This window comes from Odontomachus brunneus, unplaced genomic scaffold, assembly GCF_010583005.1.
Source record: "Odontomachus brunneus isolate Ranch 3 - 2012 unplaced genomic scaffold, Obru_v1 Obru_scaffold_046, whole genome shotgun sequence".
NCBI lineage: Eukaryota > Metazoa > Arthropoda > Insecta > Hymenoptera > Formicidae > Odontomachus > Odontomachus brunneus.
The window spans coordinates 2,186,606-2,204,620 of record NW_022639496.1 but is presented as its reverse complement, the minus strand read 5'-3'; the positions used below and the strand labels follow the sequence as shown (position 1 = coordinate 2,204,620).

Here is an 18,015-nt window from a genome sequence, read left to right as displayed (position 1 = left end):
TTTTCTAGAATTTCTCAACTAGTGTACGTTCTGGTGCATTAAGTTAGAGTAAGAAAGGAAGTATACTATTTCACTCTAACTTACTGCATTAGTGCAGAAGACCTTCAAAAACTAACAGATCTAAAGTCTATCCGTTCTGAAAGAACTTTTGAAGTAGTATACGTTGGTATAATAGATTATATAATAGATTAGTGAAAAAAAAGTACATTGGTTTCACTCTAATTTATTGCACTAGTGCAGAAGTTTCTCCGAAAACGAACAAATCTCTTTCTTTCAATATATGATTCCAAGCGCTTAATAAGATCTCTGTCTCAACGCTACTCAACATTAAACGATATATATTATGTTAATATGGCAATGCCATTTTCCGATTAATAAATTATTGTTTATATTCCTTGGAAATCCAAGGTATTTTCCAAAAAATCACAAATTACGACTATCGATAGCTATGGATTTTTTGTTTTGTAGCGTAATTCGGCTGTACAAAAGAATTCTGTTTCTTTTTAACAAACGGATATTGTATTAGATATTTTGTGCTACTTAAAATAAGTTGATCTTGTATATAAATAATATCAGAATCGGTAGGGAAAAAAGTCTTTCAAAAAAGAAAATTGAAAAAATAATGGTGAAATTGGTGAATATTAGCGCCACAACGCTACTACGCTGTTTGATATGTAAGTTGCATCACGACGATATTTTTTATATATATTTAAGAAAATAAATGTTATATATATATAGAAATATATACGGAGAGAGAGAGAGAGAAATTTATGTATACAAGAAAAGAACAGCGTGATAGTGTTAGTATCAATTATCTTTACGTTATCGACATATTTCGTTATCCATTTTGATATCTCTTTAATACAAGCTTAAATTTACAATCATATGATTTAAGTTATAAATCATATTTTAAATTATATGAAAACACTGACGCATAACTCTCTAAATTCAGATCTGAATATTTTACGTGAGGCAAGTTTTAAATGAGATATCCAGATTTAAATTTCAAGTTAAATGCAATCATCTAAATCGCAATTACAAATATAATGTCACATATATCATATGATTTAATTGAAAAACTTAGATTTAACTATAAATTCAAATCTGCCTCGTGTGAGACAAGGCTGTAAGCAACCACTGCTACTAGTACACGCCTAAGACTGTAAAGATATTTTTGCCATGTTGATGATCAAATAGTTGCAACAGAGATAACATATCTCTAACGAAATAACAGTTTTATTCCATATTTTTTACAATTTGGTTCAGCAAATTTCAAGACACTTCACGCTGTCCGTATGGCTCTCATTGTTATTTTACGACTTAGACCAGCAAAATATCGAGATACTGAGCAAGTTATTCGCACGAATAACTTCCACCTATCGCATTAACGAGAAAGCTGTTACGTTATGTTAATCAGACTCATTGCAGGCGCAGGTATCGTCGTGCTTCCCCTTAAATACAAACATCCGCGCGGTTGGATCGGTCATTCGTCTCCCTCCTGTCGCTCTCTTAATATAGTCACATTTACCTGCGTGCGTCTACCTATGCACTGTTAATGTAGTCAAATTTACCTGCGCGCGTCTCGCATTGTTCGAAGTCGTGGACCAAACGGCGGACGCGCTTCGCGGCTATCCACTCATAGAAAAAAGATGTACGCCGTTGAAAATGATTCGTTAGTCGGATACCGTTGTTAGGCGCCTCTTGGTTAATGTGTGTGCGTGAATCATCCCGTCGTACCGTCCCATCCTACCCCACCGTGTGGTGCCCCAAAAGATCCCCCAGAAGGGTGGCCAACCCTATGCCAACCGTTCCAGTTTTTTTTACGGCGATAAGTGATAAGGGATGCACGTGGCCGATCAGTATCGACCGCAAAAGTTAACGCGATAACATATCGGTGAGATCAAAACATTTAAAAATTAATGTAATGAAAAGTATCAACGAAATCTGCAGTCTGCAAGAGGAAAAGCGCGAAAGCGACTTCTACGATTACTCATAACATCGCAAACACGTTCAAAAAGTGTTTACATCATTACCACCGTAAGACGCAATTTCCCACCTCATACGGAAAAGAAAAGCATCAATAGAAATTGCCAACATCGCCGTAATTGGAGTAAATCTTCTGGATTCAACAGCAATGTCATTAAAACTGATACTAATAATACTAATTGAGTCATCGAAACAGTGTATGATATCTTGGTTTCTGCAGTATTGTTGTTGAGTCAAGAAGATTTACTTCACGGCGATATTGGCAATTTCTATTGATACAACAGTATCCTTTTCCGTGCAGGGATCTACCTCAGCAAAATCTAACCAATCGCCACCGTCATCGTCGTCGCCGTCCCTAAAGACGGAATGAAACAGAATAAGAGCAAAGCAGGACGGGCTAAACGTTGAATAACAGATGAGAGAAGACGTCGTCGTTCGGAATAAAAGTTCGAGCGTGCGTCGCGAGACGGGACGGAGGACGGGACGGGACCAGACGGGACGAGACATACAAGAAACCAAGGTAAGGAAACGCGACGAGCAAAGAGCGTCTAATGGGGGGTTGGTTGATTGGTTGGTTGGTCGGTCGGTCGGTCGGTCGGTCGGTCGGTCGGTCGGTCGGTCGGTCGGTCGGTCGGTCGGTCGGTCGGTCGGTCGGTCGGTCGGTCGGTCGGTCGGTCGGTCGGTCGGTCGGTCGGTCGGTCGGTCGGTCGGTCGGTCGGTCGGTCGGTCGGTCGGTCGGTCGGTCGGTCGGTCGGTCGGTCGGTCGGTCGGTCGGTCGGTCGGTCGGTCGGTCGGTCGGTCGGTCGGTCGGTCGGTCGGTCGGTCGGTCGGTCGGTCGGTCGGTCGGTCGGTCGGTCGGTCGGTCGGTCGGTCGGTCGGTCGGTCGGTCGGTCGGTCGGTCGGTCGGTCGGTCGGTCGGTCGGTCGGTCGGTCGGTCGGTCGGTCGGTCGGTCGGTCGGTCGGTCGGTCGGTCGGTCGGTCGGTCGGTCGGTCGGTCGGTCGGTCGGTCGGTCGGTCGGTCGGTCGGTCGGTCGGTCGGCCTGTTCGATAACTGGTGCTCACTCTTTTCTATCTCGCTCGCTTCTTCCGTCTTTCTGCATTAGTAAGGGTAGCCCGCGAGGGTAAGACGAGGGGTACAACGAGTCGTGCAGCCGGCACGCGCTCAACGAATTTTTCATCCAACGGATCTCCAAGGTGCTTCTTCGACTCAAGCTCGAGGAGGGAAAACTGGAATTCTCAGATGGCAGACGTCACGATATATTCCACGGTGCGCTAACCATGCAAGCCATTTTTGCCTCTCGGATATGCAACTTACATGCGAACGGATATAGCACGCATCTGCCGTGCTCGCGCGACTTGCAATTAACGTCCCCGCGAATAGGAAACGTCCACATTTCAGATACTGTGAAATGAACCGCAGGGTGGCGCGTAGCAACAACAGGGTTGATCAACGAGGCAACGAGGCTGGTCCTTGGCGTCTGGCAAGCAACGCTGAACGCTTCGCGTTTACGACTCGTCCTCGGTTCCGCGCTTCCTCGCTCGCGACGGATGCAACAGTGCATCCGCGAGATTCGCGCTGATTTGCAATTCGGCCTTCGGTGACCGTTAAAGGTTGCCAAAGTGCAACCACCGCCTTCCGAAATATTGCGAGACCTGCCTTACCGGCCTTACAGGATATGTTAATGGCTTGAGACCCCGAGGACCTCGAGAAGAACCCAAACCTCTTTCATTATCCTACTTCTTTCGTCGTCTCCCCTCGCCTCCCCCCAATCCCGTCCCCCTTCTCTGTTCTTTTGCTTCTCTCTGCCTTAGCATAAAACTTCGGAGCATTTAAATATTAAATCTTGATAGGAAAGCCATTGGTCAAAGGAGCGCCGCTCTCGTACCGTTCAATACGCTTCACTCCGCGTCAACGGTTGCCGCCGTATTCTTTTCATTCCGGCTACTGTTCTCTCCCACAGAGAGAAAGAGAGAGGCTTTTTATGGAATGTGGGAACCCGCGACTTTTAACGCGCGTTGGTGAGACATTCAAATGTAGAGAGATCAAAACATCGTTCTCTCAGACGTTATCCCCCTATCTGCCCCCCCATTTCGTAACAATATCGCGACACGGACTGTAAAGAGCTATTCTGATTCATTCTATCGTAGATAATGATTGTTACCCCAAAATAATAATAGAGAGTAAATTATTAGTAGGTTCTCTGCCCCGAAATTAAAGTAACAAGTCGGAAATCTAGATAAAACAATTGTCAAGATAAGTTCAAAGTGTCAATCTTCATAAATATCTGCAATTGTTCTGATAGAAAAGATATGCAGTTGGCGTAGACATCTGTCCAGGTATTGTCTAATATTATAATGCATTCCTATTAGTTATAAAAATACTGTGTACATGGAGAGAATATTGTAGTAAAAATTATAATGCGACTTTAGTAACTCGAGAGAGAGGAAGGGAGAATAGACTGACACTATTATAAAATTTAATAAAACAAAAATTATAATAAAATATAGTAAAAATACCATAAACGTAGTAAGAGTTACCATGTTTATAGTCATTTTTATTATGTTTTATTATAATTTTCGTAATAGTGCCAGTCTATCTCCGGACCACTAAAATTGCATTGTAATTTTTACAACAATATTCTCTCCGTATATGAACTGGATAAGAACTTAGAGTTTTATTCAGTGATTTTGAAGCAGTTTACAGTACAACATGGACCGATTTTCTTCCTAAGACATATCAATATGAATAGTATTAATTCAGTTCTATAAAGTGTATGTATTATAATGTTTATCATGAATAAATTTAAATATATTTATTTATATTATATTTATTTATATATTAAGAGAGCTGAAAATTGCGTGGACCATGAATAAAATTAGAGAAAATAAAGCCTTTGACAGTAAATGATTTTCCTGTGACACACAGATGACAATTAAAGTTAATGATAAAAGTGAATAAAGGACAGATATATGTTAATAATACCGAATTTCATAGCTGTGAAAACACATCAGATTGTTCTAATGGTAATGATACAAATGAAAACTGTCATGATATCTCAAACTCAGAACTTGATGAAAATAGTACAACTACAAGAATGGATAAAAGAACATATGTCTCTTGATAATTGTAAAGCATGATCTACAATATGCTCTTTGCATTCTGTTTCTTGTCTTCTGCCTTTTTCTGGCTTAAAGCTTAAGGTTTGAGTCAGAAAGAGATAAAGAGAAAGAAGCAGGAAGCAAAGAGCATATTGTAGATCAGGCTTAAAAGATGTTATGTAAAAAACACGAGAAATATATATTACGCCCCAAAGATTTCCTGTGTTATAACTCTCATTAGCATCACAATTGTTTTCAGTTCAAAAGCATGCACAAAAAATGAAACACTGCCGAGACAAATCTGCTTTCATTTATGAACAACAGACTTGATTCTTAACAAGTTCAATAATTTTTTTGTCCATTTTCTCTCGTGTTTTCTCTCAGTAAATGGATTCAGATATTGCGCAGTAACTGCAGAAAAAGTATTACATCTTGATTGTGAGATCCCAATTTGTTCTATTTTCCAGTTACTAGACAAAAGTTAACATAACCGCGCAGTAACTGCTCGAAAACTGCATTCAATTTCCAGCAGGAGTGTCATTTCCACGAGACGTAAGAGCTGGGCAGTGCCAGTAAATTACGTCCTTTGGAACTTGTGACATATTGACTCACGTAACCGTTATACTGAATAGCTCACGTTGCAAGTGCACGGGTTAAAGAGGACGTCACGAGTGACGTGTCGAGATCGTCGTTGTCGTCATCGAAAACGCGCGCCTATGTGTGTAATTACCTAATTTGCACGCGTGCGGCACGCTTCGGCGTATGGCGTCCACGGTATCTGTCTACGGCGTCTAGCTATCGGGCACACACGCGTGTCGGATAACGCTCAATACTAGAGCGTCGTATATAGGGGTGCCCCGTTCGCCCCAACGTCGTACCCCTCGCACAACGTACTTTCAAGGCAACGGACGAGAACGAAACGCCATGTGGCGGCGCAACACTTCCACGGGTCTCTATGTGCGCCGCACGATGACATTTGCAACGGCAGGCTAACGATAACGTCTCTCGATCGGCGAGAGACTGCAAGATCGCCGGGCGCGAAAAGACGTTTTCCGTTGTGAGCCACGGCCAGCGGAACGCCGCTCTCTTAATCCCGCTCTAATAACGCATAATGCGGCTTTATCCGACTGAGCCCCCGCCTCGAATATAAATGTCGCATAATTTCAGACGAATTATATTCCGACAGTCTGGTCTCTCTGACAGGGAGTGTGCTTTTCTTCAGCAACTGCACGCGACTCGGCTTTCCTGACGAAACTATTGCGTCTACAAACGACGCGTTTCGAAAATCGCATTCGCCGAATCCTACAGTTTGTCTCCAGTGCTGGAATTCTGTAACTCGTTATTGGAGTTAATGACAGTTTCGTTATCGTTGCGCAGCTTTTCTATACCGTAGAAAAGTTGTGCTGAAAAATCGAGTCTTCTATGAGAACGACGGAAACGCAAACGTTCGTTATCCTAAGACGTCGAATTTGAATGCGTCTAATTGGTTCACGAAATAGAATAAATAACTGCTTTCTTGAAAAACTAAGTTCTTAAGTTCTCCTGGCCCCTCACATTGCCTATCTCTTTTTAATGACGTCAGAAGCGAGAAAATGCTAAAAATTCTTGCAAAATACGTTGAAATAAAAAGATACATCTATAAAGTGACACTTGCAAACGATTAAATAAATCTGTGAAATATTCCGTGCATTCCTCTCTTGCTCTAATAATCAATAATTTGCCGTAAATTAACCTAAATAGAAATAGGCGAAGAAATAGATTAAGAAGATAAATTGTATGTCACATTAATTTACAACAAATTATTGATTGTTAAAGCAAAAGAAGAGTGCACGGAATATCTTACAAATTTGTTTAATCGATTACAAGTATTACTTTATGGATATCTATTTTTATTTCAACGTATGTCACAAGAATTTTTAGCATGCATTTTCTCACTTCTGACGTCATTGAAAAGAGATAGACAATGCGAGGGGTCAGGAGCTTTAAAAAAATATTTTTTCTTGTTTAAACAAAATATTTTATTAATAGTGATTAGGTTTCTATAAGAGCAAATGCAAGATATTCGTGCATATAAATTAAAAATGGGAGAATAATAATGTTTGACAGTGTTAAACACATGAGCCGAGTGATTTTCCGGTCTTTCAACTCACGCGGTGAATCAAATCACTAATATTATTATCCTCCTATTTTATAATTTATAATTTTATAATTTATATGCACGAATATCTAGCATTTGCTTTTATACATCTTAACACTCTCAATTAGGTTATTTACCTTTCAAAGCCTAAGATATATGTTTAGTTAAAATATTTTATATTAATAAATATATAAGTAAATATGTTATTATATATAGCATTCACCGAATAAATATTTCTTATTTTTCAGGTATTTTTTCTTTCAGTGTCGATTAGTTTGGTTGTTATCGCCTGCATATGTACGTCAGCATACTGAGAAAAAAGATTGGAACTTAACAATCACACCACCAAGTGTTTTGATCGAAAGGAATTGAATTTTTGGTTTTTAATAAAAAAAAAAGGAAAACAAACAAAAAGAGCTTCTTAATTTGTCTTGTTTTTCCTGCATGTATGTTTATATATTCTCTCATAACTCGAGAACCGTTAGAGATGACAATTTTGTGACTTGTTCAGTATGTTATCTACATGATTCTTAGATTAGTGTCATCAATCGGGTTTGTTTTTAGTAAATAATTAAAAAATTTTTAGTAAACAATTAAAATAAAAAAATTTAAACAAATAAATCATCTATCAAAAATCACAAAAGTATTAAAAGATATGAAATCGATATTCCATTGTAATTCTACAATCCTATCTTAACATTATAATAATATTAAAAGTTAACGCAAAAAAGCCAAGTTAAATAGGTAAATAATTATATAAATGTAGGGAGATAAATAATACAAAAGAGTATGATTATTGATTCAATCAAACGAGTTTTCGGGCATAGTTTTTAGGCGGTTAATTTTTTTTAGTTTTTTTTTTATGAAAAACCGGATTTGGTTTATACGAGCGAGGAATTCTGTTTTTTTCAACTAAAAAACCCGTTCAGCTATGTCATTATTAATTCAATCAACTTTTTTCTCCGTGCACACGCACGCACACAATGTGTAAAATTATTACCCTATGTCATATCGTCGGCGCAAAATTAATAGGTCTGTAAACTTTCTCCCGTTACGAGTTTTATGGACGGCTACTTTCTCTCTCATCGTGACATTGAACGTGATCATCGACGCATTACGTAAACGTAGTCTCGGACAGTGACCTTTCCAACTAACGCGGCGCTAAAGAGAGACGGATACACGGAGCCCGGTCTTCCGCGCGAGACAGCTGTATTCTTAACGGTCTCTCAATGTGTTGACGACTAAGGAGGGTAGGTCAGTATCGTGTAAAGTGTAGTTGAATGTGTGCTCAAATTTCACCGGATATATTAATGCATTTATTCACACACTGACAATTAATGATGTTCTTTTCACTTAGCATATGCGGATTAAATTGGATTAACTGCTGTTATGTCGACAAAGTAATGAAGCTGATGTATCCTAGATCTAACAATTACTAATATAGAAAAATTTACGATATATCTTATTGTGTTATATTTTTTTAATTGCGTGCAGTATTGATCCCGTATCCCTCAGCTTCAAAAAAGTTACATATATACTGAAAGAAAAAAATATCTGGAACACGTATTTAAATAGAATAAGCAATTGCTTTCGCGAAAAATTAAGTTTCAAAGAAAAGGTATATTTCTCATTTAAATAATATTTTATATTAGTTTAAGTAAATATGTCATTAGTATACTTAACGAATAAATATTCCTTATTTCTCAGATATTTTTTCTCTCGGTATATAAAGTTTTTCTTTTCTCTTTGTTGATATATTTCCAAAAACAGTAGCTTTAGTGATGTTGTTCAGAATGTTTGTGTGTATCGCGCGATTAGATTGTGGAGGGAGTGAGGAGGGGAGGAGGAGGGAAGGGAGAGAGGGGGAGAGAGAGAAAGAGAGAGAGAGATCATATGTCCATGCGAAGAAACGATTACTTTCTCATGCATCGATACTTGTCGGAGGGAACTCCGGCTATCGATACCCCAGTATAGGGCCTAAGTACCGTAAGCATCCCCGAAGCAGACGGTTCCCGCTCTCGCGTCCGACGAGACGCGACCGTTCGTCGCGTTGCGAACCTCCGTGGGGCTTTTACCGGAGGTATGAATAAAAGGGGGCGCCAAACTAACCAGCCACCCAACAAGGAGCAGGTGAGCACCTAGTCGCCCGTAACCCTGGCACGAGCTACTTGCCTCACGGTTGAGGAAGAGGTGCTCAATGATCGTCGCGCACGGTCGACATTAATTCGATTATCTCGCGCTCTTTCAGTCATCTCCCCCATGTCTGAGACTATTTATCAAGACAACAGAGACTCGTCTTATGTCGAAAATCAATCTCAAAGGTATAGTGATTAGAAAAGTGATTAGGAAATTTTATTAATTGAAAAGTAATTTGGGAGATATCGCAATGTAATTGATGCATTCGTTCGATAAATCAATACGTGTATTCGATCCGTGTATATATTCGGGAATGTAAATAGCAGGTAAAGAAAAGTTTAACTGTTTTTTTTTTAGGGAAAATTGGGGAGAACATTTTTCGACCACATTCATTACTGGGTTTCGCGATGCTTAGTTAACGAATCCTCGGGCTATTGAATGCATAGATCGAATATAATGGAAGATTTGAATAATAGGATGCATTATATGCAGTAGGTTGCTAACAGACTTCGGGATTTAAACGGCTTAACCAGCCATGCGCAACAATTCAAATAGGACGGCCTTTGTATCTCATAGAAAAAGTAGAGGTTCCTTTACAATTAGCAGAAGATTAAAAGATTTTTAAAAAATTTGGCAGCGTTTCCTTAATGATATTTCTCGTAATTAGTACAATATTTCAGATAATTGTATAAAATAAAAGTAAAAAATACCTGAATTGATCGACGTAATATTGTAACAATAATAATGCAAGTATCACGTATATGAAGTTGACAAAAATTAATATATTCAGGTATTGAAAAAAATATATAGGTCACTAATGGGTCGTGCAAATGAGAAACACTGACATTTGAGACTGCGAACTCGGCTCGCGGGGTTCGGGCCGAACAAATCGCTGAAGGACGGGGAAATCCCTAACGCGGAACCCACCTAATCCCTTTCCCTTCCCCTTTCCCTCTGCCCATCTGAACGCAAGGGGGAGGGGGCGCAGGCTCTCACGTTCCACTTCATCAATATCCATTTTATCCGTAATCAACTTGACGTCCTCCATCCCGCCCATCCCGTTACTAAAAAAATTCCACTAATATCGCGAAGTTTAGCGCTAATTACTGGCGCTATTAGGATGCTAATCGACCGAATAAGGATGCTACACATTACGTCGATACAACGGTTTTGTCGCGTTTTTATTGCGTTCTGTTTAAAGCGTTTCTGTAACTGCCGACATCCGCATAGAAGAGCAGGATTTGCTGTCACAACCGAAAACTTAGTCTAGCAAATCTATAGTCGTAATATACAATTTGCTGTGTTACAGTAACTAAGTCGCAGAGCTGCAGAAGATTTGTGATTGCACATAATAAAGTTTGATGATTACAGCATGGCAGATTTATTAATACAACAAAGATGTTTTTACACTACGACTAATGAAAAATATAGTACATGTAATTAATTCTTTTGCCGTTATATTAACTCTAGAAATCTAAACATGTGTAAACTTTAGCCGGACCAACTTTTTAAACATTACCGTTCTTAAAAACATGTGTTCTGTTTCTTCATTATAACTTTTTCCAACTTTATTGGTTCGCAAAAACATTAATAGATTCACGGAAAAAAAGATCTGCTACATATGGACAACTAAATATAATTTGCTGTGTTAGCCACTTTTTCTTTGCTGCAGAAGCCAATTTCCTTGCTATGATAACAAGAAAATCTCCTGCAACAAAAAAAGTAACTTATGTTTAATTAAAGCAGTAAATTATGTTTAGTTGTCCATCTGTAATTTGCAAACAAATTTGCTACGTTAGCCATTTTTCTTGCTGTAGGAGTAGATTTTCTTGTTATTATAACAAGAAAATTTTTCTTGCAGCAAAAAAAATAGCTAACGTAGCAAATTTGTTTGCAAATTACAGATGGACAACTAAACATAATTTACTGCTTTAACTAAACATAAGTTACTTTTTTTGTTGCAGGAGATTTTCTTGTTATCATAGCAAGGAAACAGCGAATTATACTTTAACTGTCCGTATTTAGCAAATTAGTTTGCTGCTACAACAAATTATTTTTTTCTGTGTTCATATTCTTAGATGTTTACATCGAATGAAAGAGATTGGATTGTGATCATTTTTTCCGAAAGTTATGAGTAAATGAAAATTTACCCATGTTTAGGATTTACGTAATTTTTTGATGTTTAAGGTTTTAGGATTAAAGAAAAGGATTAAAGAAAAGAGATTGGATTGTGATCATTTTTCCCGAAAGTTATGAGTAAATGAAAATTTATTCCGAAAGTTTTTTATATTATTATTCCGAAAGTTATGGATAAATGAAAATTTACCCATATTTAGGGTTTACGTAACTTTTTGATGTTTAAGGTTTTAAGATTAAAAAAAATTTGATATATTAACATATTTTAATATAGTTAAATCATCAGTTGCTCCAGCAATAGAAGTTAGTTATAGCAGTGATGCTGATTGGAACGTTTCGAATATTTACTCTGCAAACATTCAAGTAGTATGCAAAGCGTCTCCTTCTCCTCCGCAATTTTGATGGAAATGTAAACGAATGTCTACGAATTGAGACGAACATAAAAGTCCCATACCGTTTTGTAATGTTCGCAATAAATTTCAAGATATTAATTAAAGAAGATTTGAATGATCACGCACGATATGATAGATTAACTATAAGAGTACTGTTCGTCGTTGCATAATATAATTAAACCAAATTGAACAAAAAAATCCTTTACCATTTTGCAAATGACTATATAGATTTTTAGACATTAATTAAAGATTCGTGTATTATCGCGCTTGGTATTAAGCTAGCCTCGCTATGATCACAATTTCCTGTAGAACGATAGAGCCTCGGGATTAGTCGGGATTAGAGCAACTAATTAGCACATAAATAGCCATAAATTTTTTTAATTTTGGTAGGTCCCGATTTTAGCATTAGTGGGTGGGCTGACTTTACAGAAGTTAAGGCTTCTGGCCCCTCGCATTGTCTATCTCTTTTTAATAACGTCAGAAGCGAGAAAATGCATGCTAAAAATTCTTGCAAAATATATTGAAATAAAAATATATATCCATAAAGTAACACTTGCAATCGATTAAACAAATTTGTAAGATATTCCGTACATTTTCCTTTTGCTCTAAAAATCAATAATTTATTGTAAATTAATCTGAATAGAAATAGGCGAAGAAATAGGTTAAGAAGATAAATTGTATATCACGTTAATTTACGACAAATTATTGATTATTAAAGCAAAATGGGAGTGCACAGAATATCTTTCAAATTTGTTTAATCGATTGCAAGTGTTACTTTATGGGTATATATTTTTATTTCAACGTATTTCGCAAGAATTTTTAGCATGCATTTTCTCGCTTCTGACGTCATTAAAAAAAGATAGACAATGCGAGGGGCCAGGAGTCTTAACGCGAATATTGTACTTTAAGATTGACACGGATAAAAAATTTAGAGAATAAAATTTAATTTTTTCTCGCGAAAAAACTACATAATTTCGTGCCACAACGATTCTGCTCTGCATACGATCGCCATATTAGGTTTTTTCAGTGGAAAATTTACTGTTACACGAATTGGAACGAAGAATATAGGTCTGTTCTTTTTAGCTAAACTGTCTGAACATCTGCACATTGGTGCAATAAGTTAGAGTAAGACAAATATATTTCACTGCAACTTATTGTACCAGTTCAGGCAGTTCAGCTAAAAAGAACAGACTTTATAATTCTATCTGAAATGGGTCAATAGAATTATATTGACTGAATCATTACTTTGCTAATATAAAAAATTGGGAGAAGGCCTAAAGTGAATATACATAATTATATACACTGAATCTAAAAGATTTAATCATCAATATAATATAAACTCAGGTATGGTGACTATATGTTAAAGAAGAAAAAGCTGTATTTTCTCTAATAATTGCTAAATAGTACGTTTTACCACCTCAGTATACGCACATAAACTACGCATACAATATCGATTATTTTTGAGAATGCACGATTTCAGCAATTGGAGAAATTACAGCCTATAGTCATCTTTTCCGAGTAGCCATCACACTCCAGTTTATTTATCCTTCCCATCTATCGTCAGACACCTCGCACAAAAAAGTGCACGTCAAAATCCGTCTTTACTACAAGAGTCATTTCGAAACTGCGCGATCTCGTTCTCAATTCTACTAGAACTACCAGAGATCTAGATCTTACACGGCGAATCTATCGCACCGGCCCGATGTCTCTTACGAATAGGACTTACTTGAACGTTGAAAGCGATGCTTCTGCTTCGCGGTGTCGCTGGAGTCGAGCGACGACTTGCAGAGATCGTGGGCGATGTTGGATATCGGCGACGCGTTCACCTCGGCCAGTGATTCCTCGCCGGGCGATCTTTCGTCCATTTCAACGATGTCCGTTAATGACATTACTTTGTGACAGCACGAGTCGTCTCTTATAACCACGTACGCGTACCACGTAAAGTCCACGTGTCGGCAAAGCGAGTCACAAATGAAACACGATGTCTCGATGCGATATATTTAACGTTCACGAGCGTAACGTTTCCTCCCGACACGAACGCGATCGAGATGGTCCCTTCAACGAAAGGCGATCCTCCTCAGCCGCATGATATCCAGACGGTAAGATAAGCCGTTAATGAGCCGCGTATTTCGGCTATCTTTAACGGAAGCTCAATCGACACTGGCAGAATGTCACTGCCACTTGTCGATGGCAGAAGTCAGTTAGTAGCGAATTGCGGTTAAGGATGTATTGCCCGTATAGTCCCTGCAAAAAGTCACCGAAAATTAGAGAAATACGCTAAAATCTTCACTTTCCATATAAAGATACGGACTGATATTCTCAATTCTCTTTTATCGCTAAAAGCGTCCCTAGAAGTGGCTTGCAAGCCCTCTAATTGACTATAAGCCACTTTCAGAGACGCTTTTGAGGATGAAAGAGAGTTCGGAATATGAGCCATGATGTATAGATACGATATAGTCGAATAACAACGTATTTTTATTTTAACATCACGTTATTATAGTTTATTTACTATATTTCGATCTAAAAAATCTCCGATTTTTAGATTTTTGAACCACAATGAAACTTTGCATATATGTTGTTTTAAATATTTAAAGTACATGTATGCGAAAACTGAGATTTCTGTCGTTATTTTTTAATTATCTTTTCCTCTACTAAAGGTAGCAACATCATGTTAATGGCACGATTTAAAATAGTAACTTCTAAGTAACAGGACGACATCAAATGACGTATTATTGATGTTAGAGACATCATTACCCAGTAAACACCAACTAATAGTAACGTTGCATTAATGTTATAATTTTCTATTCAACGATATAATTGTTGCATAACTCTCACGTCATATTTTAGTTACATTGTTGAGTAGGAAATTATAATATTATCAAATAGGAAATTATAACAATTATGTCACTTATACTTGGTGTTTATTGGCTGATGCGTCATTAAAACGTCATTTGACGTCATGTTTGCCAAGCTTATACATTTCAAAATGGAATAACTTTTGATCCAGACTCTGAATCAATGTCAAGTTTATGCTCGCTTTGAGATGCAATATAGATTCCCTCTAAAAGTTTTAACTTTTTTCAAAATTTTTCTCTCATTTTTTAGATATGCGCAATACATCCTCTTAAATCTTGAACACCTGCGCGAGGTGCCAATGATACACCTCGCGTGAAGTTTTAGCAAAATTTAAATAGCTATTTAATAGTTACAAAAGATATCGTATCCGATTGAATTTTGAATGCATAAAATCGATTAGATATAATTGTTAGGAAGCAGTTATCTCTAACAATTGCCTGAACGTAAGAAAAAATTTGATGAATATCACAAAGAAAAAAAAGGGAAAGCAAGGAAAAAGAAAGAAAATAAATATACGAGGTCTTTGAGCTCATCTAAGAGTTAATCTGCGTTGACAGAGTAACGTTAGGAAAATGCGTTTGTCTTTAAGCACTAACATGATATTAGGGCTTTTGTATATGGGTTGTCATAATCATAATCATGACATCAATCATGTAAACTTTAATTGAAGGACCAATCAGAATTCTGCTATAGTTCTGTGTATTCTAAAAGAAAATAGGACTATGAAATAAAACTAATAAAAAACTAATAAAAAAAGAAACTAAAATCTTCATCTAGTTAAAATCCTAATTCGTCAATCTGAATCCTATTTATATATAAGGTAAACTCGAGCATGATGGCTATACGGAAAAGATGACTAGAAGCTGTAATTTCTTCAATAATTACTAAATAATATATTTTAGTGTACCTGAATGTACACACATAAATACAGTCGTTAGGATGCAGTTATCTTTAACAACTGTTAGAGAAACTCTGATAAGACTTTTCGACTCAAATTGTATACAGGGTGTACCATAAGTCGCGACTAATCTCAACGACGAACAGTCGGAAATTGTCTGGATATAAAAAGATTTAATAAATATCATAAAGAGAAAAAAGGGAAAGCAAGGAAAAAGAAAGATATTAAGTATAGTTTTTGAGCTCATTTGAGAGTTTCTATAGTCCGCATTGACAGAGTAACATCAGGAAAATACATATGCCTTTAAACATTGACGTGATATTAGGATTTTTATGTCGTAACCATAAACATCAGACTTCAACTTTATTTGAAGGGCCAAATAGGATTCTGCTGTAATTCTGCTATAGTCACTATTGTAAATATCGATTATCTTTGAGAATGATTACAAAAATTAGTAATTATTGAAGAAATTACAGCTTATCTTTTCCATATGACCATCATACCCGAGTTTACTCTACACTCACGTCAATCTTCTTTTAGTTGGAAGAATCCTAAAGTAATATCCAGATTGGTTCTTTAGCTTCCCTACTAAAAAGTTTCTATTGAGATCTCAAATAAAATTTTCGAAAAATTTTCCATATGAAATCTCAAATTATTTCATATATCTCATTGAAATATCATATGAAAAATAGAAAAACTTTTTTTTAAATTTATAGATTAATATTATAATATTATATTTATAATATTATATTTAAATTATAATATTATATTTAGATAAATATCATATTATATATAGTAACTTGATATAATATAATCTAAAAAATAAAAAAAGAAAGTTTTTTTATCTCAACTGAGATATTACTTTCTTTTTTCATACGATATCGGAATTAAGAAATAATAAAATAATTGAGATCTCATATGAAATAATTGAGATTTCATATGGGCAATTTTTCGGAAATTTTATTTGAGATTTCAATAGAAATATTTCAGTAGAGTTAAGTTTACGGCTTACATCTACGGTTATGGCAATCTATTTGCGAAAGCCCTTACCGGTATACCTCGAAAATGGAAAGACGCGCGCGTTTCCTCGTCGTTGAAGCCGTATAAGTCGATGTGGACAACGTCTCCCGGAAGCTCTGATAGGACTTCTCGACTCAAATTGTACACAGGGTGTACAATAAATCGCGACTCTAATGTCAACGACGAACAGTCGGGGATCTCCCCTGATACGCGTCGCTTTATCAGCACATATTGATAATTAATAATAGAAGATAACTTAGTATCTGACACACATTCGGCATTTAATTAGTCGCGTCCCGAGATAAGATTCTGTCAGACTTAAGTCTGTCGTACGAAACCATGATTCGTTTGTTTGTACCCTTGACACCCGAGACCAGTGTTGTGACTGAGACAGTGTTATGATTAAGAGTGATTCAGTGTTACGATTCGGCACGAATAACCTTTCATGTGCTGACAGACAATTACGGCCGCCCGACAAAAGTTCGCCGCGAAGACGTCAATTGCGGAACGCTTCAGATCGCTTGTTATAAATCGCGAAGGAATGCACGCGACTGTTGGCCGTTGGCGCATTGTACGTAAGAGAGAAAGAGAGAGCGCACGGAAAGAGGAAACCTGATTCCGTATATCGATCGACGACCTGGATCCGAGATCACAACTGGCAGTAAACGCATCATACGCACCTTTTCTTCGCCACTTGACAAATAGAATTGCCCGGCGTAGCCCTCGTTAAGTCGCAACGTCCAGTTGCCGCAACGACCGCACTGTCGGTGATAACGCGCGGCATAAACACGACGACAACAAACATTCGGCGATGTATCGAGCGATAAATATCAACGGAAAGTCGCACTATCAAAGCACTGCCGATTCATTAGCAGATACTTCGAGAACGTACAGAATGTATTCCGGCCGGCCCAACACTCCCGGATACAAACTGACCGTTGTGTATTTCGTTAGTCAAATGTGAGATAAGCATAACGCGCCGCACTGCCGCCGACGACGAGATGGCGCGAATTAAGGAGATTGCGCGCGCGTGCATGTGGCGCCGTGACGTGACTGGAGGAATGGGGATACATATAGACAAATAGAAAGATGAGAAAAGAGAGAGAGAGAAAGAATAAATATTTATCTCTGCCTAAAGCCAATTAAGGCCACTAAATGCCTCAGTAATTTTACGTTGTTTCAGTAATTGAAACATCAAAATAATACACTTATATTTAATATTCTATCTAAAAACTATAAAATCGATATTTTAACTGTTACACATAAAGTTCAAAATATCTATTGTTTTACACTGAATATTTGATATTTTTTATATTGGGTTTATCATGCGGTTTTATATATTATCTGTATAACGT

The 18,015-nt window shown here is 37.4% G+C and overlaps 1 protein-coding gene across 4 annotated transcripts in view; it reads right to left on the bottom strand.

Moving 5' to 3' along the window:
* LOC116844740 (M-phase inducer phosphatase-like) overlaps positions 1-17,688 on the bottom strand; it is an 89,339-nt gene extending 71,651 nt beyond the window's left edge. The window contains exons 1-2 of one of the 4 annotated variants that reach the window (XM_032816702.1): positions 17,341-17,688; positions 13,613-14,130 (exon numbers count right to left, since the gene is read on the bottom strand). In XM_032816702.1, the coding sequence (XP_032672593.1) occupies positions 13,613-13,775 (163 nt within the window). In that variant the 5' untranslated portion in view covers positions 13,776-14,130; positions 17,341-17,688. Of the gene's footprint in view, positions 1-13,612; positions 14,131-16,690; positions 17,244-17,340 lie in introns of those variants that run through there. The other 3 variants (XM_032816703.1, XM_032816704.1, XM_032816709.1) reach the window with 3 other exon arrangements.
* Between the last annotated feature and the right edge of the window lie 327 nt (positions 17,689-18,015).